Source organism: Caloenas nicobarica, chromosome 11 (genome assembly GCF_036013445.1).
Source record: "Caloenas nicobarica isolate bCalNic1 chromosome 11, bCalNic1.hap1, whole genome shotgun sequence".
NCBI lineage: Eukaryota > Metazoa > Chordata > Aves > Columbiformes > Columbidae > Caloenas > Caloenas nicobarica.
Genome location: NC_088255.1, coordinates 22,760,182 through 22,781,858, shown reverse-complemented (window position 1 = coordinate 22,781,858; position 21,677 = coordinate 22,760,182). Strand labels below are relative to the sequence as shown.

Here is a 21,677-nt window from a genome sequence, read left to right as displayed (position 1 = left end):
CCCTGCAGATCGTGGCTGCCCTGGATGCCAACCCCACGACGAAGCGCACCCAGCTCCAGCACAAGTTTGAGCAAGTGATCGCGCTCATGGAGGACAACATCTACGAGTGCTGCAGCGAAGCCTAGGCCGACCGCAGCCCTGAAGTGACCTTCCCGCAGCACAGCGCCGCGGGGAACCGGCCTTCAGCCGCGGATTCACCACGGGTCGCCTCTGCCAGGGTCATGCTCAAACCAGCCCTGAGGTGGGGTGGGCCTGGCCCGTGGCTGAAGGGCTCCCTCACCCAACAAGAAGCCACGAGACACCTCTCTGAGCAGCTCAAAACCCCTCTGGTCTGCACCGTGGCACCTGTAATTTATTTGCTGTTGCCAGCCAGAAATGGAGACATGACACTTGTGGCCAGCTCAGTTCCCCACTTCCCCCTGATCAGCGCCTGGGCAGGCGCTGCATCCCTGTTTGTGGGTCCTCAGGATGAGAGATGGGGCTGCAGAAGCAGGAACAACAGACGCGGAGCAGAGGGGAACTCAGGGAGCACCGAGCAGAGATAGCAAAGGCCACCGGAGCAACACTTGCGCTCCCTTCTACACCATCCTTCAACATCCTTGTTTTTCCAACACCAGGGACTCTATCAGCTGTTCACTATCTGCTGCATTCTGTGTATTATTGTGCCTTTTAGTTTTTGTACTGTATGTGTAAACATAACCACTCTTCCATCTGAGACTTGGGCAGCACCGGGAACTTGGGGCTGAGAAAAGCAGTTGCTTCCCAAGTAGCTAAACACGGCGCAAGCACTTTATCCCCCAACAGAGGCGGCTGTTACAGAGCCAGGGGAGTGTGTTACGTGTCAGCCAGCATGGGAAGGGGTGTTCCCCCTCCCTGGGTCCTGCATCTGCCTGCACTGTGCACTGGGGTTGCGGCAGGTTGGCAAATGTCCCATTTTTCAGGCGACTGGTCCCAGGCACAGCCTCTGCCCAGAAACCAGACGTGGTGGGAAAGGGGAAGGGCTCATGCCCTGCAGCCTCCCGGCCGTGCTGGGTGTGCACACAGCTGTGGCGCTGCCCCCGCAGCCCTGGGAATGCGGCTCATGCCGGGGATCAGCTCCTGCTGACGGCCTCCGGCAGAGCGGTGGGAGCCCCGTGCAGGCAGCATCTCCCCTCCCTCTGCCCCATGCGATCTCCCTGCGATCACCCAAACAGGGTCACTGCTGCAGAGCTGTCTTCCCAGAGCAGCCTGTTCCGCTTGCTCTGGACCCAGCCCACCATGGTTGTCACCCAAGAGAGCGCAGTTTTGCTGCCTCTGCTCTGGTTTTGGCCTGTAAAGGCACAGGGACCGGACCCCGTCCCTGTGACCGCATGGTGCTCCCACTCACACAGACCAGCAGAGCAGCTCCAGCACCGCAGGCTGCAGAGGCAGCAGCATCCCACTGCACAGACAGAGCTCATCCAAGACACACAAATGTCCCTGCTGTCCCGCGCAGCTGCGCTGGAGCAAACCCCTGTCCCAGCTCAGTGGCCAGTTGTCCTTTTGGTAGCTGAGGCAGCTGTGGCCATTCTGGTGTCTGCAGCGTCACACGGGCCCCTCTGCAGAGGCTGCACCGCAGCAACGCCACGTGCTCGGAGCCAGCGGCACCGTGCAGGCGCACGCAACCCGCCCATGGAAAGTACACCCAGCCCCAGCCACCGCGTTTCCAAACTGCCAAACAGAAAAAACAAAAAGTTCCTACCTCAGTGCAGGCAGGGTCGGTGGAGGGTGAGCCTCACTGCTCGTCCGGCTGGCAGGGATCAGCCTGGGATCCGATGACTTTGGTCCACCAGAGCTCCTGGTGACACTGCCGTGGACAGGTGGCCTCCATCCCATCCTTCTCAGTAATGCCACATGTGTCAGGAATTGGAACATCAGAATTGTGTATGTGTATATAGATATCTATTTTAAAACAAATGATAGACTTTATCCAGTATGTTAAAAGGGGGGTAGGGAGGGGAAGGAAAGGGGAAGAAGAGAGGGTTTTTTTAAAGCAAACTACAGAAAAAGTACATACACTGTGGAGGTTTCAATGTCTTTGCTGAGGATGTGGCTTCAGAATAGACACTCCGAGAATGTAGCTGGGCTACATTTTATTTTGAAAATGATTTCACAAAAGATTCTTGAATTTTTTTTTTTTTCCTTTTAGAAACTGTGAATAGCTGCCACAGATATAGGCAGGCCCAGCACAGGGACAGTGAGGGCGAGAAGGACCAAGGTAGCAGAGAATGTTGAGCTTGGCTGGAGGTGGGAAAGGGCCATGGGGCAACAGCCCCATGTTGTTACAAGGAAAGGACGCAGGTGAGCCGACAGGATAGTTTGCCTTCAGATGCTGTGACTGGGCTATCTATTAGGGCCTATTGCTTTATTATTTAATTTTTTCCAAAGAAAAAAGTAGTTGCTACAACCATTTTAAAGAAACAACTTCAACAGAGCAGAAGCTTGAGGGTTTGTAGTGTTGTCTTGAACCCCCGAGCCCTTTGTAACATGTTTTTAAACTTTGACACGTGTTGTGGGTGTAGTACCCTTACCTGCTGTGTAGTGGAAGTGGCAGACTCTTGGAAAAGCCTATCTTTGTAATAAAACAAGGTGCTGAAACACGCGTGGTGGAGTTCCTGCGCTGTGCACACCAGGGACACACAGCACGGTGGAAGACACCCGCGGGTGCGTGCAGGGAGCTTTGCACGTACGAGCCGTGCCCGGGCTGGCAGCTCAGCTGACAGCCTCCCGGTTTCCACACGTGCCGGGCGTTGACCCCGCGGTGCAGAGCCCCGGTTTCTGCAGAGCCCCGGTTTCTGCAGAGCCCCTGCGGCCACGCGCTGCTCCTGCTCCCCAGCACCACAGCTCCTGCCAGAACAGGACCTGGCACAAGAGGGGAAGATCCAGAGCTGTGACCCAACCACACACTGTGCTGCACACAGAGACCAGAAACACCAGGCGGTGCCCAGGGCCAGGCACATATCCCTCTCCCAGCCCCAAACACCCGCCCCGTGCCACCGCCAGCCCTCAAGGCTTTGTCTTCAGCACCATGCACCAGCACAGCCCATAGGTCTTAATAACTGCGGCATTGCTAAATCCTTACTCTTCCACCTCCCCCAGTAAAAGCTGCTCTTTCCAGACACCAGAGGGATTTTCTTCTCCCACTAGAAAGTTGATTCTCAGCAAAGCTAAATCCAGCCATTAAATGATTTGGCCTCTCTCAAAGCAGAAGAGCCTCATGTTTCACATCAAGTGCCTGGTGAGCAAGAACACAGCTCCTGCCCAGTTGTTACAGGATATTTCCACATGAGCGAGCAGTGCTTTGTGAGGATAACCATCATCAGAGGGGCAGGTGGGCTCTGCTCGGTCATTACTGCAGCATCCCACACCCTGTCCCTGGGGGAACACGAGTTTCAACTCCATTAAGGATGGATCAACATGGCCAAGGCTGAAGTTCAAAGATAAGTTGGTTTGCTCAGCTCTTGCTTAAGCTCTGAAGCAAGGCCAGGAGCCTTGGAGGGCATTGGCAAGGCCAGCTGAAGATTAGCAAAATCCTCTTTAGGAAGAGAGTTTTACTTCCACTTATTTTCTCCTGCCCAGGAGGACTGTAACCCTTCGCATTATCAGGCTGACCTTCAGAAGGGCTCTGTTCTGTGCAGAGCAAGAGAAAAACCAGGCATTTGAAGCTATTAAATGAAAGTGTTCAAACGTTGACCCACAGGAGCTAGCCAGACAGGTTTAGAGCTGTGTTTGGGAGCTGTGCCACAGATAACAAGAGCATGAGCAACACAGCGGTCTGCAGCAAACACTCCAAACTCCTTTTTTGAGCCCTAAAATAGTGGGTCTTCCTCTTACCATGAAGAGAGCACAGGCAGCTCCCCCGGCGCAGGGACCGTCGCCCATGGCACACCCGGACCTGCTGCCCCGGCACTCCTGTAATCCCGGCTCAGCCGGGCATTAGCACAAGGGCAGCGGCAGCCCGGACACCCGCCCCACAGCGCGGGCACCGCGGCCCCACGCCGGCAGGACTGGCCAAGGCCAAGCTCCGCAGTGCCCAGGGTGCCACGGGTGCCACTGTGCCGTGGCCCACGGGTCCCAGGGCCCTCGGCCACTGCCCGGCACCGGGGCTCACCACCTACACACACAGTGCCCCCAAAACCTGCACCCCCGGAGCCCAGCACCGCTGGCTGGCCAGGTGCGCCACTGCAGCTGGGGACACGCGGGGACAGACAGGACACCTCCCCCTGGCAGCAGACAGCTGCCCGCAGCAGACAGCTGCCCGCAGCACAGCTCACCCCATGCCGTGCGGGATGAGGCCAGGGCTGGGGGGACAGAGCCTCCCAAGCAGGGCAGCAGCCACACCATGTCACAAGGGGAGTGAACAAGCTTTATTAGTAGGTGACCAGGGAGTTAAAACCTGTCCTGGGGACTAAAACCAACCCAGATCCCGAGGGTCCGGACCCAGCTGGGGTCCCACGGGCAGCAGGGCTGTCTGGGACCCTACAGATCCTTCTTGTCTGCAGGGCGGGGGGCTGCCTTCCGCGGCCTGGCCTCCCCCTGCCCAGCTCCCGGTGTCACCCGGGGCTTCCTTGCCTTGCCCTTCGCCCCCTTCACCTTGGGGCCATCTTGCTGTGCCTCCTTGGGCACCTTCTCCTTGCCCTTTCCTGCTGGAGCCTTTCGGGGCCCCTTTGCCCGAGCGCCCGCGGGGCTGTCGCCATCACCACCTCCTGCATCCTCAGCAGCCGGAGCCTTGGAAGGCCCCGAACGCCCTTTGCCAGGGGCCCGGGGGCGGCCAGCAGCTTGCAGGCGCTTTGCTCCATCGCTCCTGGGCTTGGCTGCCGCTGGTGGCTGCACCTGGAGGGGACAGAGCAGCTCTGGGTGCTGCCACGCCACGAGCCACCCAGCCCCACCGCAGGCCCCTACTCACGTCCACAGGCTTCACCTTCGGCTTCTGCTTCGCTGCCGTCGACTTCTCCTTGGCGGTGCCTGTGGGAGAAGGGGCGGTGGATGAGCCCGAGCAGCAGCCCCTCCACAGGGCTGTAGCAGCCCCGGCTGGCTCATGGCACCCCCAGCCCTTTACCTCGCTGCCGTGCAGCCGCTGCAGGGGCTCGGGGGGGCTTGGTGGTCCCTTTCTGTCCTGCCTTCAGGGGCTGCTCTCCATCAGAATCTGCCTTGCCTGGGGGCTGCTTTTGCTGCAGCTTCTCAGGGGCTAACTGGGGCGAGAAGGAGGTGGAAGCAGGGCCAGGAGGCACCTCGGCCCCCAGCCCTGCCGCTCTGAAGCGGCAGCCCCTGCTCACCTTGAAGCGACCGGTGGCCCCCACGGCGTTGGAGTCGTGGGGCCGCACCAGGTCCCCCCGGCTCAGCCCCTTGCTCAGCGCCTGCTTCAGCAGGTACTTGAGGCGGATGGGGTCCACACTGGGGTACTTGGCCAGGATGAACCTCTTGATGGCAACGACGGAGGCGCCCTTCCTCTCGTCCTGTGCCCGCAGCGCCTCCATGACCATGTGCAGGGTTGGGGGGTGTCGGGGCCGCCGGGCCAGCAGACCGGGGAGCTGGGCTGTGTCAGCGGCCTCGGCTGCGGGGAGAGACAGGAAGCAGCTCTTGGAACCCAGGTCCAGCCCAAGGCGTTCGCACCACTAAGGGCTGCAAACCCCCAGAAGCCAAACAGCCACAACCCTGCTCACCCCCGTGGCCTCACAGGGACCACAGCCACCAGAGCCCCAGCAAAGCCCTTACCCGCCTGAGGCTCCATGGCAGCACACGCTCCCAAATTCACCAGCCTAAACTGCAAGCCCAGACAGCCCCAGCCCTGCTCACAGGCTCAGCTCACCTCCAGCTCATTTATCTGATTAGCATCCGAACGGCAGGGGCTGGTTAGCAGCTGCTAATTGCTCTGGTTGCTGCCCAAGCGGGAGCAGGTGGCTGGGATGCTGAGTGCCCCTTGCCAAAGCTTTGCAAGGGGCTGGAGGGAGAAGGGGCACGGCTGGGTGGGGGCTTTGGGGAGGGGTGAGGGACGCGGGGGTCACGGGGTGATCGCCTTGAGCAGTTACTCACTGCTCGGTGGGTGCCGGGGTGCTGGGGTCGGACAGGGAGCCAGCCCGCGGCGTGGGGCTGCGTGGGACCTGTCCCCGGTGTGCTGGTGTGACACACCGGCTCCCTTCCCCTGACAGCCCCGCTGCGGGGGCTGCGCTGCCAGGGGAGCCCGGTAACGGGAGGGAACAAGGATCCCACAAATGAGGTGAGGAAAACGGAGATCTGCTTTGTTGACTGGTGAAGGCAGGAGGAGCCACCCTCCTGCAGTAGCCCCCGGTCTGCACTTGCAAGCAGGGACAGCACGGCCGGGACAGCATCATCCCACGGGCCAGGTGTGAGCTGAACCCTCAGCCATCCAGGGACCACGAGGCACCCAGGGCACTTCTGCGCCGTGGCCATGTTAGAAATAATTCCTCTTGTGATCCCATGGACCCTCTCCCGGGTGTTCCAGGGGGGCAGGTCATTTGTGCCGTTTTCTGTTCTGCCTGTGCCCGCGGGACGAGCCCGTCATGAACTGCAGGTGCAGGAACAGCATGAATGTCCCCACCCTGGGGACCGCTGCTTCTCCACAGGGCACCGTGTCAGTCCCTTCCTCTTTACGTAAGAGTAGCGATGTTTTCATGCACATCATCTGTGAAAGCCTGAGGAAGGGCCAGGATTACATGCGGGCAGGGCTGGTTCACAGCCCACCTCGGTGGGCATCTTACCGCACCAATGTACGTGCAAAGCACTGCCCAGACAGAGCTTTGTCAGGGTCTGCGCCCACCTGCTGCGCCTGGGGACAGGGGCCCAGGGGACAGGAGCTGGGAGAGGCACCCAGTGCCCCGCGTGCTCAGCTGTCCCCAGACCAGCACTGCCAGCCCATTCCCATTTCCAGTCCATTTCTGAATTCCCTGGGAAGGGGATGGTGGGGACACCGGAGAGCTTCAGGGGTGGGTGCATCTCCTCCAGGCATGTCCCCGTTCTGGGTCCAGCCATCACCTCTCTGGCAGCTCCCTGATGCCTGCAGCACCCGCCTGGGCTGGCAGGAGGGTCCCAGAGCCTCGCTTGCCCCACCAGTGCCAGCCGTGGGGCTGGGCATCGTGTAGGGGGACAGCCCAGGGGCTCGGGGCCAGGCCAGGACCAGCACATGCTGGGGCCGGTCCTGCGCGGGCGGGAAAGCCACAGCACCGAGCATCATTGCCGTGGAGCACAGCCTCGTGGACAGCGAATAAACACCAAATCCTTCCTCCTCTTCCCTCCAAAACCAGCTCCCAGATTTGAAGTGCATGATTCAGACATCAGCCTAAACACTGAATTATTCATAAACCTCTAATCTTTAGATTTCACTGAATATGCAGAAGTATCGACAAAAAAAAATAATGAGAGAATTGTACTTGCAAATTGCTCTTTATTAAAGGTTTAACTTGCATGGGTTCTATATGTTCCCTATTAGACCTCGCAAAGCTGCATAGGATTAGAAATCAGAGAGGATAATAATGTACAAAAATAGTTTCCAATGTTGATAACACTGAACAGCAAGAAAAACATCTTATTTGTATAACTGAGCTAAAAATAAAAATGAAGAACACTGCTACAATTGCAATATGCCATCTTGTAGTGCTCCAAGCATATGTCGACATCTCTGAGCCATATGCTGCCCTGTCTTGCCTGCTACCGTGCGGAGGGAAGCTCAGCGCTGCACCGCTCCGGCCGCAAAAGCACAAGTGCCGGCCAAAAGCTCCTACTTGTGCTGACGCCAAACTGGTGGCAGCTGAAACGGGACGGGGACAGGAGGCCCAGGAAGAGCGTGTTGGGGGGCACAGCCCTGGGGGAGCCTGAGGTGCCTGGGGGTGATGGGCAGGACTGTGGGCACAGCAAAACACCCGTGCGTGCTGCTGCAGCAGGTGCCCGCCCTCCCCGAGCACACCTGGCTGCAGCCGCACATGGCTGTGCTGTGCCGTGCCACACCATACCATGGCACACTGTGCCATGCCATTCCGTACCACGCCATAATGTACCACGCCCTGCTGTACTGTACCTTACTGTGCCATGCTGTACCACGCCACGCTGTGCCACCAGGCCCCTCCATGCCACCTGCTTGCTGGGTGGGATCCACAGCCATCACCTCTGTGGCACAGAGGGGCCCACGTACATCGGTACCCTGTCCTGTCCCTTCTGGAGGGGTCACGGTGCCTCCCCGGGGCTTCTGATGTGCTGGAGATGGGGCAGGGCTGGAGCTGGGGGCACCTGACAGGTTGGGGCACCTGGCGGCAGCCAGAGCTGCCCCGGGCAGCCGGAGCGCGGTGGGGCTGAGCGGCTGGATGGTACCAGCTGGGCTCTGTCTCCAGTTGCGGAGCCAGAGGTGTCCCCAGCTCTGGCCCCGTGGCGGCAGAGGTGGGGATGTGTCGCGGTGGGGCGAGGGAGGCGATGGCGGCACAGGCGTGGCGGGGCATCGGGCCCGGGGATCTGCACTCGGGACAGGGGGGCGCGAGCTCTCAGCAGGTCAACAGAAAAGCATGGATTTACGTCAGTGGAGGAGCTAAGCCTTTGCATTTTAATTACAAAATGTGTGTACACATTCACAGCCTTGTTCCCAGGGGTCCTAGTGCCAGGAGAGAGGAGCCTGCCCGGCGGGGCTGTGTCCTCGGTGCGGCGGGGCAGGCAGTGGCAGCGGGGGTTCGTGCTCCCGGGGCGGCAAGGGGACCCCGAGGACCGGCCGCTCCGGAGGGGCCTACGCGGGAGAGACCTGGCTGGTGGAGACAGAGGAGGTCTCTGTCTTGCCAGCAGATGTGTCCTCATCACCCAGCGGGTTCTTGCCACAGCAGAGAGTTGTGATCATGCAGTTACGGAACTGGAAGAGAAGGGAGCACGGGGTGAGGCGGGCGGACACCAAGACGGCTCTGGCTGAGGCACTGCTTGGAAACCCCATCACAGCAAGAGAGGTGCCATGGTGGTGAGTCTCCTTCTCAGCTGCCTGCCGCCCTGCCTGCCGCCCTGCCTGCCTACTGCCGCCCTGCCTGCTGCCGTGCCTGCTGCCCTGCCTGCTGCCGCCCTGCCTGCTGCCGCCCTGCCTGCTGCCCTGCCTGCCGCCCTGCCTGCCGCCCTGCCTGCCTGCCGCCCTGCCTGCTGCCCTGCCTGCCGCCCTGCCTGCTGCCCTGCCTGCCGCCCTGCCTGCTGCCCTGCCTGCCGCCCTGCCTGCTGCCCTGCCTGCTGCTGCCCTGCCTGCTGCCGCCCTGCCTGCTGCCGCCCTGCCTGCCGCCCTGCCTGCTGCCCTGCCTGCTGCCCTGCCTGCTGCTGCCCTGCCTGCTGCCCTGCCTGCTGCCCTGCCACCCTGCCTGCCTGCTGCTGCCCTGCCTGCCGCCCTGCCTGCCGCCCTGCCTGCCTGCCGCCCTGCCTGCCTGCTGCTGCCCTGCCTGCTGCCCTGCCTGCTGCCCTGCCTGCTGCTGCCCTGCCTGCTGCCCTGCCTGCTGCTGCCCTGCCTGCTGCCGTGCCTGCTGCCCTGCCTGCTGCTGCCCTGCCTGCTGCCCTGCCTGCTGCCCTGCCTGCTGCCCTGCCTGCTGCCCTGCCTGCTTGCGGCCCTGCCTGCCTGCTGCTGCCCTGCCTGCTGCCCTGCCTGCCTGCTGCCGCCCTGCCTGCTGCTGCCATGCCTGCTGCCTTGCCTGCCTGCCGCCCTGCCTGCTGCCCTGCCTGCCTGCTGCTGCCCTGCCTGCTGCCCTGCCTGCTGCCCTGCCACCCTGCCTGCCGCCCTGCCTGCTGCCCTGCCTGCTGCCCTGCCTGCCGCCCTGCCTGCCACTCGGCGGACACAGCGCCAGCTCCTCCACCACCCCAGGCCCGGCTGGTTTCAGACAGGATGAACTATCATTTACAAGAGTTGTGCAGCACCCAGGATGAGCTGCGCAGAGGCCCTCCTGCGTGCCCGAGCAAGATCAGCTGGAAACAAACTCCCCTCCTGGCGCACCGGTACCTGGAGGTGCCATGGCTCACCGTAACCTGTCATGAAGCAAAGGACAAACAAGGAGCTCGCCCAGCATCCTGCCGGTTACCTGTTTGTTCATGATGATGTAAATCACAGGGTTGTAGACGGCGGAGGTCTTGGCAAAGAAAGCCGGGATGGTCATGAAGATGGGCCCGAAGTCCGACCCCTGGTTGGTGAAGATGTAGAAAGCGACGCTGGCGTAGGGCAGCCAGCAGATCAGGAAGGCGATGACCATGATGATGACCATGCGGGTCACTTCTTTCTCTGCCTTCTGGGTGGTGGCAGACTCCTGCTGCTGGGCGGCCGCCTGCGGGCACAAGGGAGGGGGACTGTGGTGGGGCTGGGGAGGGCCGTGCCGGCGTGGGACGGGACATGGGCTCAGGGCTGGGGGTGGTTGGGCTGTCACCAGTCTGGAGCCTGGCGGGTCCCCTTCCCAGCACTGGGGACGGGGATGGCCCCGGCCACCGCCACCGGCTGGTACCCACCTCCTTGACAGTGCAAACTAGGTTCCCGTAGCAGAAGAAAATCACCATCAGCGGGATCGTGAAGTGAACCACAAACATGTAGATGACGAAAGATTCGTTGTTGATCTCCGGCTTCAGCGTGTAATAGTCGATCCCGCACGAGCACTGCATGCCCTCGGGGATGTACCTGCGGGGAGAGCCCAGCTCAGCGCCAGCCAGGACACGGCTGGAGGCCGCGGCCGAGCCGCCAGCCCGGCCCCGCAGCCCCGGCACAGCCGCCTCCCTACCTGGACCAGCCGAAGAGCGGGGGCGCCGCGCAGGCCAGGGCCATGATCCAGGAGAAGGCGACGCCCATGATGGCGTGGTTCTCCCCGAAGCGGAAGTTGCTCATGGGCTTGCAGACCACCACGTATCTTTCGACAGCCAGGACAACCAGCGACCAGAGAGCAATCTCACCTGCGCCGGGGAGAGAGAGGGACGGAGACACAGGGACCTTGAGCAACAGGAGAGGAAAAACACACTGATGTCAGCACGCGGCCTCCTGGGACAACCCCTGGCACCGAGGGTTCGGAAAGTGAAATGGACAAAGGCCAAGTGCGGCTGCAGGGGAAAGAATGGGCAGACGCCTCCTCACCACCACTGACCCCACCGCCCCTGCGCTCTGAGGTCCACGGATCCCACGGCTCGTCCTGGGCAAGCACCACCTCCCACCTCGGGGATGCAGCGAGCGCCCATCGCCCCCAAACGCCCCCCGCTGCCCACAGCTCCCCAGGAAACCTGTGCCAAAGGACCCAACCAGGGGAACAGCTGCCCTTGGCTGAAGGCTGAGCGGAACAGAGGGCGTGTTCAGACACACCGTTTTTATTTAACATCTGTTTTGGCCAAAGCCTGGCCGGCATGGCGAGGAGAGCCAGCCCTGCCAGCCTGTGCCACCACGCACCACAGCAGAGCCAAGGACAGACACAGCCCCACGGAACAGGAGGAACAAATTTGTCATCTCTCCCATCAGAAAGCAAGCCAAAAAGATGTGCACATCCAGTAACTACAAAATCTGCTGCTAGTTTCTTTTCGTTGCTGCAGTGTTGTTCTCAGGATACTGAGCAGGTGGCAACCAAAATAAGGTCAAAAAAAAGAAGAGTAATTTGTCACTTTCTCCACCTCCCACCCTGAACCGCTGCAACTGCCTCAGCCCATGGAGCAGCAGCCCAAGGACCTTCCAGATACCGCAGTGTCCAAGATCACCTGAGTGTCCTCGCTCCCCCTCCTAAAACCTGGGGCAATTCCTGGCAGATTTTAGAATATTTGGAAAACTCACCACCCAGAGTAGCAAAGAAGCCTTCGAGGTAGCACCCCGTTACTCCAAAGACAAAGTACCCGTTCATCGAGGTGTACATGGTGGTCGTGAAGCCTCCAAAGACCATGAAGAGGTCGGCAACCGCCAGGTTCAGCAGGATGTAGTTTAGAGGTGTCCGGAGCTTCTTGTGCTGAATGGTGACGTACAGGGTGAGGAAGTTGATGGGGAAGCCGAGCAGGATCAGCATGAACATGTAGGCAGCCAGCGCCGAGAACTTCCAGGGCTCAGCCAGGTAGTACTGGGGGTACTCGAAGGGGCTCCGCACCACCCCGGTCTTGTTGGACATGGGCACGTAGAAGTCTTGGCCTTCTGTCCCGTTCATGGTTGCGGTTCGTGAGGTGCCTTTCGCTCTCGCTCAGGGGTGGTGTTGGAGCGCGGGGGGATCGCCTCTGAAGTGGGGCTCCCGCCACCTCTCAGCCTTCGCCGTCACCCCCAGGAGAAGCAGCTCCGCTCACCTCCACAGGACACCCCTTTTAAAGTGCCCCCTGGGGTAAGCTGCAGGCACCAGTGTCAGCGCGATTAGGGCTTACAGAATTATTAATCATAATCATCCAGGGGTAAGTGGCTTTCCTGGGAAGGCATTAAGGTGACACCTGTTGCTGGCCCGCACTGTCATTGCTGGAGACCACGGCTCACGGTCACATATAAAGAGGTGGCTCTGTGCCGCACCTTTCACTTCGGGGCCCCAAACCAGGCGGCAGCTCCTCGCATGGGCTCGCTCCTCAGCGTGGGCCCTGCGCCACGGCAGGAATTGCACCTGCGATGCAGAGCGGGCCATCCGCGCTCCCGCTGCCGTCACCCGGGGAGGCACCTCGCCCCCATCCCAAGGCCCCCAGCCCGCCCCCCTGGGCACCCAGGGGTGCTGCCCGCAGAGAGGGACCGGGACCAGGATGTGTGGCTGTGGGGCTGCCAGGGAAAGAGGCGGCACACGGGGATCCTTCCCTGGTTGTGCTTCTCAAGGCTCCCAGGCTGAGCTCTGGGCACTCACCAACACACGGGAGCTCCGCGCTGTCCCCAGGGACAGGGGTTTGCAGCTCACATCCCATGACCGGGGGTCTGGGGGCTGTGGGTGCTGCTGCGCTGGGCAGGCAGGGGTGACATGGTCTGTCAGTGACAGGGCTGTCCCTGGCCTGTCCTTACAAGGGAAGCAGGTTGGTGACACCTCTGGTCCCCACTGCAGAGCCCTCCCCACCACAACCGCCGCTCCCCATGGGAGGCTGCACAAAGTGCTCTCCAGCAGCAGGAGCATCACCAACCCTTCCACATGCTCGCAGCTGCCTCTTTTTCTGCGCCAGGATGTGGCTGGGGGGGTTTGAACACCATGGTGAACCCTGACCCCGCTGGCAGGTTCCCAGTTGTACCATCTCCTCTGTGCCTGGCTTTGTGTGTGCTTTGGGTCACGCTAATTACATTGGTAACACCTAATAAGTGACCTAGTCCATCTGCCCTGGACAGGTATTGCTCTGCACAGGAGCTGGGGAGCTGCTGAAGAGGGCACTGAAGGGAGGTTCTGAGCTGAAGCCAACACTCAATTTCATATGCTGGTTGACAGACATCTCTGGTCTCCCTGAAACCTCGTGGAATCATCACGTTCCTCAGGGAAAGCTGTTGCTGGAGCCGCCCACGTCCTCTGTGTATCAGCCTCCCCACTCAATGCACTCGATTGTGCTTCAGACGTTCTTTGTGCCAGCGTCTGAGCTGGACTTTACCTTTTCTTAATGTTTCAGAAGCAGTGGGACGTGCAGCAGAGCGAGCACAATGCGGACACCGCAGAGGATCTCTATTCTGGAAATCGTGGTTCCTTACAGTTTGCACCATCATGATTAATCCTTTAAGCTCCAACGCTATTTTCCCTGTCTCCTCTTTTTTCCACCTGCCGTTTATCACCGTTCTCACCAGCAGTTCCAGCTGGCAGCAGGTACCAGCTGGTTCCTCTGCGGTGGCTCCGCAAGGACTGTCAGCCCTGCCCCTGGGAAGGGGACAGAGGTGGAGGGGACCTGAGCGTGTCCCCCGAGCTGAGCCAGCCCTGCAGCGGGAGCAGGGCAGCGCTACCTGCGAGCGCCTGGTCCAGCACAGGAGACGTGCCAGAACCGCTGCAGCTCGTGCCCTGTTGGCCTTAATAAACTTCCTTCAGTCCTGGCCTAGTTTTGACCAGTGTTCCCTGTGGGTTAGTTTAATACATGCAAAAAGTTTAAAGGTGAAAAGCACAAAGCTCTGTGCTCCCTTTAAAGAAGAGACCTGGGAAACCTTCGCTCTGAGCAGGGAAGGGCTGAGGGGCCTCAAGGGCTGGCACCAGAGGCAAAGCCAGGGCTGGGTGCTGCAGCCAAAGGCGGGCATGATCCCTCCGGACGGTCCCAAAGGTCCTCCTGCCTGTTAATGTGGAAACACCACGTCCTCACACACATGCCCCTCATCCTAAGTCCCTCTCAATTAACTTTTCACACGTGTTGCCAAAGCCAGAGTAGTGCCACTATCTAATTGCAAATGCAGCTGTTCGTAGCTGTACCTGGGCACCCAAGGATTAGAGGTTTATCTTCCCAATACACAAATATGCCACCTTCAGCCCTGATGCAATAAGCCGCTGCTGAGGTGAGCAGCTGCTGCTCGGGGCTTAGGGCCCGGCGTGCGTCACGGCTGCGCGGCAGAGGGACAGGCCCCGGGGCAACGGGAGAAAACTGCTGGGACACCACTCACAGCAGCGTCAGAGCAAAGCACCGCGGTGGCACTTCTTGTACGTCCAGAGACTTCGGATTGTGAGGTTACCCGAGAGTTTCACTGGCACAGGCTGCTCTGGAAGCAGACTTCACCCTGTACAAGATGTGTTGAGCACGGTTTTGCCCAGAAAAGCCCAATGCACTTTTCAAACCTAGACTGTATTCACAGAGACATTAAAAAAAAAAAAAAAAAGAAAAGAAAAAAAGCTTCCTTGCTTGATCCATTTTGTCCCTGTGTCACGGCAAACCCTATCTATTTTTCTAATTTTCCATTTCCACTAGCTCTGCAAAACCAGCTCAGTTCTGGGAGAACGAGCCGAATTCCATGCTGGCTCACACAGCAAGCAGCGTTGTTTATCCATGCCGGTCACAAAGTCTTCATTGCAAACAGTGACAGATGAGTCACAAAGCAGACAGGCAGTAATTAGAACAGAATGTTTTTGAAGTGGTAAATTAAGCAAACTTGGTCAGGAACCAGTGAGGGACTCAGAAAGCCCACGGGGCCGTTGCAGAGTGTCACTCTCGAGACGCTCTCGAGCAGACATGGAGACAGCGCTGCTTTCACGTGCAACGGGCTGTTCATGCGGCGGCTGCTCCACCAGCACCCACCAGCCCCAGCGACAGCTCACGACAGCGAAGCAGAATGTCACTTCCCACCCAAAACAGAGGGAGGCTGTGCCAGACAGAATGTCACAACAACAATAGAACTCGTGGTAACATGGCACAATTTATACTGGATTAAAGTCAAGAGATCTATCGCTTCCCAGCTCAGATCCCGCCCAGCTGGTTACCCACACGAACTCTCCGGCTGTCGGAGAAGCGCTCAGTGACCGTCCGGGAGATGCAGCTGCTTAGAGCAGGGGGTGTGGGCCTGGCTGGGATGGAGCTGCCCTTCCCCACGGCAGCCTGTGCTGCTGAGCTTCGCGTTTGTGTCTCAGCCAGCGCCGGTAACACCGGAGGTGCAGCCAGAGCCGAGCACTGTTGTGCTGCTCCCCGCTCTGTCCCCCAGCAACCGGGCAGAGCTGGGCAAGAGCAGGGAGGGGACGGGGCTGGGACAGCTGGCCAGAGGGGATCCCACGGCGGCCCACGGCGTGCTCAGAAACAAAAGCTCAGTGAAAGGAGGAGGAAGGGAAGATGCTGTGTTCGTGGTGTTTGCCTTCGCAAGGACCCGTTCCTTGCGCTGGGGCCCTGCTCCCCACGCAGCAGGCTGGGCGTCTGCTGCCACGGGGACGCCGCGAGTCAATTCCTTATTGCTTGGATAAAGAGTAGTGAAAAACAGGCCTGTTTATTTGAAGATCTGTCAATAATGGGTACCTATTAAGGAGTAAAACAAGTCCTAACACAAGTTAAGAGTAAAAACAACAATTACTCCAAGACTGAACTTAACCCTAGAAACGTTCCTGTAAAAATCTGTGGCACTTCAGCTGCTTGTCTGGGAAATGTGGAGGACATTCACAAACAGACATTTTCATTTTAAAAAAATAGTTTCTTCAACTCAGTTCCACTCATGTACCAAACAGAGCAAGATGAGTTAACTAAGTTGGTAGGAAAACTCTCTGAATCTACAAAGTGCTTTGCCAAGCCAATAGGGAAGTCTCTCCGCTGAGGTACAAGACCGTTTTTCTTCATTGGTTTGACTCATCTATTTTCCGTCGACAAAACGGACAACAATTATGCTGGAGTACGAGAAGCTCATAGTCTTCTGTGTGAAACATCTGTTAATTAGGAAGAGATTTAGGGACAAGTTAGCCTGTGACTAACTCAAAGAAAATGCAAAGTGAGCTCAACGGCTTCTCTGAGGCACAGACAATCTGAAGCTGCCATTGCAAGAGGACTGGTCCCCTCAGCTGTTCCAGAGAGCTGTAACCTGCAACTGAGCAACATGCGTTTCACAGACCACTCCCTGTGTTGCTGAAGAGGCATAAACCCATTAATTGCTTTTGCAGAAGGAAGGACAAAAATTAGACAGTTTCTCTGGAAGCAAATAGGACTGAGTTCCAGTATTTCAACAAGCCGCTCCTGAGGGGGGAAGGAGGGACTGAACCACAAGCTCACTTAGTTACTGACTGATTTTCGCCGCTAGACCAGGCTGAAAGTTGGCAACACAGAGCAAAAAGAAATAAATACAAACCAGCATTTGTTGTTCAGCCAAGGTTTGCTGTCAGTGCAACTTCTCAAATTCAGCTACCTCAAAGTTTTCAGAAGGCAGCTGTTCCTCTGTGCATCGCATGGCTTGTTTTTTGGTTTTCATTGCCTTCTCTGTCTCTACATCATTCAGGAACTTGTTGAATACATTTTAAAGTATGAGGTTTCAATGATTAGAATTGTTTCAGCCATGGGGTTCTCAGTACGGTGTTTTGTTTTGTTTTTTTTTAAACCTCTCTATGAACACACTACCTGAAAACACGATGGACACATGGTAATGGAGGCATCCGGCAGCAGGGAGCGGTAGTACTGCCACCGCAGCGGCTTTGGCCAGCGCTTAATCAGGACATCCCTCCGGCTCATGGACTGCAGAACAGCACGATTCACAATCACTGGAACAAATTCTGAGCCTCCTTGCTGCAGGAGAGTGTTTAGAAAGAAACAGTTACCAACTGCAAAGCCCTTCGAGGATTAATAAGATCTCGTAAGAAGCGAAGTTTGGTAGGAAAAGCTATAATAATACAGAATTGCCCGAGTCTCGTTGCAAACTCAGTGTCAGTTTTATTAGTACCTTCAGCAACAGCAGCATCCAGCCACAGCTCTAACGGGGTTTCAGTGAGCTGCCATTACTCATTTTAACACAATTCCTGTTAACCCCACCCATGCCCATGGTCTTTATCAAAACCTCACAATAACGACTGGTTTATAGGTACACTACCTCGATACAGTATCCCCTGGGGGACAGCTCTGCTGTATCGTTGTAGGATGATAAAACCAAATTCCAGGAATGTTTAAGATCTTTGTTGTTTTGTGGGGTTTGGTTGTTTATTTAGGTATTTATTTTTTAAGAGAGGAGTTAACTGGTGAATCCCTTTCTCTCTCGAGCTCCCTCCCTCTCGTCCAGTCTCCTGCTTTGTATCTCTCTTGGGGTTGCCTTTGTAATACATTCATGCCAGAAGAGTGGCATAGATTGCGAGTTAAAATTTTCTATTAATTTCTGCTGGTAGCAAGAAAGAAGCAACTGGCAGACGCAGGTAAGTTTCTTACCTCAAAGCTCAGTTTTGCTGTAAAGGGATCATCATCTTCAATATCTGTATTGTCCTCAAGCCTCAAACTCTGTGCCTCTAGATGCATTTCTTAAGGAAGAAAGAGAGTTCCTATAAAAACGGCTGTCCTCAGAGCAGCTAGCACTCAGAATTAAAATGAAGGCATGTCAGCAGGACTGGCATCCTTGTTGCTCCAGAGGATCACAGTATTCTCAGACGGCTACAGTGCCTAGATGGTTACAGACAGTGCAGAGAAGGGCTGTCTGTGACTCACAGGGATGGGAAAGGTTTGTCACTGCAGCTGCTGCGGAGCAGCAAAACCGACCACAACGTGTGACACCAGCCCTGCGGGCTCGCCCTCCTGCCCTGTCTGACAGACAGAAAAGCAAAGGAGGCAACCCATTTAAATGACATTTTTGAGCAGCTGTAGGCAGAGATTGTGCTTTCCTGTGCGCATCTCTATGCCCATGTTCTATGGCCCCCGTGGAGCTCTGGGTGCCAAAGCGTAACAGGACGGGTTCCAACAGAAAGGGTTGTGCAGGACGTCCGTGCTGGTTGCCCTGGGCTGAGAGACGGCAGCCACTGAAGCAAGCTGCTCTTGGAAGTGAACAAAACACCGCAGAGCCTCCCTGTTCCTCACAGACAGCACTTAGAATAGGTAAAGCATGGCATTCCATTGGTAAAAATAAACATTTCGCATGACTAGAAACAAATTGTCCTGATGAAAAAGCTTTATGAAAATGTTAGATTTAGTTAAAACATAACTTTGGTTGTTACACTAACTCAAAAAGGACACATAATGCAGTTGTAGTCACATCAGTCACATGACAAAAATTTTAAACAGAAAAGGGGAGAAAAATTCAAAATTGTTATTTTTTTTCCCTGTAAGAAAAGGACTGGAAACCAATTCTAATCAAAAGGATACGGTCACTCATCATCTCTTGCCATTTATTCTTTCCTTTATTCAATCTTGGAGCTTCAAGATCAATGAGAGCTACAGCTTCATCATCTGTGATGCCATCTTCTAAATAGAACTCGACCAGATGCAACACTTCTGAAGGGGTGAGAGAAGCAAGGAGCATTTCACCTGCAAGAACTCAGCAAATGCCTCCGAGAAGACACTGTGCCCTGTAAGAAATGAGCACCCTCTGGCTGCTGGGACAGCGCTGTTCTGCCCACGTGTTCATGAAGCAAGTTAAATAAAATTAAACCAAACCAAAACCCCCTCAGCTTCTCAAAGGATTGCATCTGCGTTAACGAAACACTTTATACATTCAGTGTCTCATGACAAGCAATGCTTTGTTGCTGCTGCTGCCTTGCAGTGAAATCCAACGACCCCAGGACAAGAGAAGAGGCAGGCACTTACTCAAATCTACCAACACTAACAGGAAAGATTCGTTTGTCCAAATACCATTGCGGAGAGAATAAAATCAGTACTAACCCACTCTGCTCAGTTAACATTTATCTACTTGAAAAGCACAAGCACATGTGATATTCCAACGCACCGTAGGAGGAAGCGGAGAAGACGAACGGCTGTCTGCAGTTAACGCAGACGTTCCCCAGGTTATTGAGCAAAGGGTTGTTGGTTGAGCACCTGTAGCACAAGGGCACGAGCTCCTGCAGAGACACACACAGAGCACAGTCATTGTGAACAGAGCAGCACATCCTCAACCCTTTGTTTTCAATTAAATATGGGCTCCGTAGGTTTATACCACTGATATTACATCAGCGCAAATCTGAAGAAATACCGCTGTGAAACCAGATCCTTTAACATCTGAAAATGCTTTCCCTTTTTAAGAAAACAGCAAGTTTTCACATTAAAACTAGCTGTCTTCACCATTCTAACAATTACATTTTCACCTTGCCTTTGCAGTAGCAGCAGCAGAATTTCACATCAAATACACAGTGACAAAAGAATTTGAAGACAAGGTTACCAAAGCAAAGTTTTTTGCCTCAAGATTTGGTCAAATTTAAGTTCTCCAATTATTTCATCTGTCTTCAAGAGCACAGTTATTTTAGGCATTTCTTAAGATTGTGTTCCTATTATTCCAGGTGGCCAGGTGCATGCTCACTTGCACAATACAATTTATTTTTAGTGAGTACTCCATGAGACACAGCTTTATAGAACACTGCAGAAAGTCAGACTTCAGTTAAAGAAGAAAAGGTGTTAAGATAGGACTTGAGGAAGGAAGGTCATTGAAGGGATAGGGGGAGGAGGGAAGGAGTGCCGGGAGCAGGACAAATGAAAGTCACCTCCAGCTGGAGAGAGAGGCAAGACTCTGGAGTAATTGCATGTGCATCCAGAGAAAAAGGCTTGGAAGAATTAATAGGCAGAGAGGAAGGGAGCTGCAAGAGAGGAGAGGGAGGGTGGAAGCTGCCCATACAGAAAGGACTGATTTTAATTTGTTCGCAGGAGCAAAAGGAAGTTTGACCTGAAGAATAGCAATAAAAGGACCGTGTTTCCAGCAGAAATACAATTATCTCACAGAGCTATGCATAATGTATTTCAGATTTTTTTGTGCATACAGCAACTCAGATTCTTGGATTAGGCCACACATTAATGATTAACATGAACCACATTACAACTTACCTCACTGTCATGGAATGGCTTGGACCGGATTCTCAGGCTGCCCAGCTCGATGGATTTCTGGAACCTCGCTGGGATCTGCAGGCCCTGCAGCTTGTCGTAGGCATGACGAGCCAGTTTGTACGCACCGAGAGCTTTACTCTGTTTTGCCAAGGCAAATAATGTATTGCTATAATTTAATTAAGGAATTAAAATACAGATAGCATTTAGGAAAAACTGCAATACTCCTTGTAATCAGAAAAATTGTGTAATGAAGCATATCAAGGCCAGTACTTTAAGCATGCTTTAACAAGAGAAACCTATGTACATAACTCTGTTTAAAAATAAGTGTGAAAAAACTATCAAAATGCCTGTGGGCAATCGTTAGCAAGGTAAGGAACTGACCCTACATAAACGCTGCTTTGGTTAAATATTCTGACTCCATTTACTGAATTTCAGTAATTTGGGGGTGGATGGATTTTCCTTCAGCAGTTAAACACACAATGGTTTGAAGATGCCGATTTGTTTCTTATGGACAAAATTCTGTTTCCATTAACTATAACGCCAGCCAAAACTGAAGATACCCTACAGGAGTCCTCTGCATTGTGGATCAACATCAATCATTCCTTCCTTGTACCTCACAAGATAGCTTCTAGATTTGGTACTGTATGAGAAGGATACACTTTTGAGATGCCCAAAGGAATCTCCTTTGTTAAGCTGTGAAGCAGAAACCTGGACATATTGAACAGGGTTTCAGCCAAGTGGAAGCTGAAAGGCTCCTCCTGCAGTATTAAAAATACAGACACATATTGCTAAGCTGGAAATCAACAGCTCGTGTCACTAAGCATCACAGCACTAGACATCTTGAGTACTGCGTTTCTTTCATACAGCTGCAAAAAGAAGAGGTGCTGACAGAATATAGCAAGTGGATTTTGCATGTCTTTATCGCCAAAGCCTGTGCCTGCTACATGCAGAAGGAGAGAAAGATCCACGAAGCTAAACCAGAATCTTTCACGTGCTATTTGCAAACAGGGGCAGCCTGGCCAGGGATGGCGCAGAGTCTCCAGCACCGTGAGGACCAACGCAGTCTGATCAGAGAAGATCTCCACAGCAGAGCCTTCTTTTGGGCAACAGCACAGCTCAAAGGTTCCCAAATGTTTGACAAAAGATATTTTCACCAGCCCTGCTGTGACTGCTGGAAGGAGCAAGAGCTCCTCCCTCACGACTGCTCCTCACGCAGGAGCAGTTCACACACATCCCCGCCGACGCACGGACCACACCGGCAGTCCCCAAGGCAGGGTCCCTTCTTCTGGTCAGTCCTGTTTCCCCGTGACTAAAGGAAAAGCTGAGGGCAGCCTGTGTAGGAGCAGAGTGGAACCGAGCCATGCAGGCTGGGGGTG

At 55.6% G+C, this 21,677-nt stretch overlaps 4 protein-coding genes across 5 annotated transcripts in view; 1 reads left to right on the top strand and 3 right to left on the bottom strand.

Moving 5' to 3' along the window:
• Positions 1–2,606, top strand: part of PLXND1 (plexin D1) — a 78,573-nt gene extending 75,967 nt beyond the window's left edge. The window contains 1 exon segment of the mRNA XM_065642315.1: positions 9–2,606. Within this exon segment, the coding sequence (XP_065498387.1) occupies positions 9–125 (117 nt within the window). The 3' untranslated portion in view covers positions 126–2,606.
• A 1,891-nt stretch (positions 2,607–4,497) lies between these two features.
• LOC135992873 (histone H1.8) lies at positions 4,498–5,749 on the bottom strand. Its single transcript, XM_065642288.1, has 5 exons — positions 5,734–5,749; positions 5,295–5,572; positions 5,078–5,210; positions 4,925–4,983; positions 4,498–4,851 (listed from the first exon to the last, which is right to left on the bottom strand). The coding sequence occupies exons 1-5, from the start codon at positions 5,747–5,749 to the stop codon at positions 4,498–4,500; spliced, it is 840 nt and encodes a 279-aa protein (XP_065498360.1).
• A 2,994-nt stretch (positions 5,750–8,743) lies between these two features.
• RHO (rhodopsin) lies at positions 8,744–12,128 on the bottom strand. Its single transcript, XM_065642287.1, has 5 exons — positions 11,768–12,128; positions 10,740–10,908; positions 10,474–10,639; positions 10,056–10,295; positions 8,744–8,863 (listed from the first exon to the last, which is right to left on the bottom strand). Exons 1-5 carry the CDS (start codon positions 12,126–12,128, stop codon positions 8,744–8,746), a joined length of 1,056 nt encoding a protein of 351 aa, XP_065498359.1.
• A 3,131-nt stretch (positions 12,129–15,259) lies between these two features.
• The window catches only part of IFT122 (intraflagellar transport 122), a 31,567-nt gene continuing 25,149 nt past the window's right edge, over positions 15,260–21,677 (bottom strand). For both annotated transcript variants that reach the window (XM_065642549.1, XM_065642550.1), the window contains 7 exons: positions 20,959–21,059; positions 20,302–20,467; positions 19,217–19,328; positions 18,637–18,765; positions 17,713–17,789; positions 16,918–17,082; positions 15,260–16,235 (listed from right to left, as the gene is read on the bottom strand). In XM_065642549.1, coding sequence (XP_065498621.1) covers positions 16,146–16,235; positions 16,918–17,082; positions 17,713–17,789; positions 18,637–18,765; positions 19,217–19,328; positions 20,302–20,467; positions 20,959–21,059 — 840 coding nt within the window. In that variant the 3' untranslated portion in view covers positions 15,260–16,145. The remainder of the gene's footprint in view (positions 16,236–16,917; positions 17,083–17,712; positions 17,790–18,636; positions 18,766–19,216; positions 19,329–20,301; positions 20,468–20,958; positions 21,060–21,677) is intronic.

Coding starts and splice junctions, on each gene's coding strand:
- RHO (XM_065642287.1), bottom strand. CDS start 12,128: ATGAACGGGACAGAAGGCCAAGACTTCTACGTGCCCATGTCCAACAAG. Junction 10,296..10,473: donor TAGTTTGCACTGTCAAGGAG/GTGGGTACCAGC, acceptor TTGTGCCCGCAG/GCGGCCGCCCAGCAGCAGGA. Junction 8,864..10,055: donor ACATCATCATGAACAAACAG/GTAACCGGCAGG, acceptor CTTCTCTTCCAG/TTCCGTAACTGCATGATCAC.
- LOC135992873 (XM_065642288.1), bottom strand. Junction 5,211..5,294: donor GGGCCACCGGTCGCTTCAAG/GTGAGCAGGGGC, acceptor TTCTCGCCCCAG/TTAGCCCCTGAGAAGCTGCA. Junction 4,852..4,924: donor CGAAGGTGAAGCCTGTGGAC/GTGAGTAGGGGC, acceptor TGTCCCCTCCAG/GTGCAGCCACCAGCGGCAGC.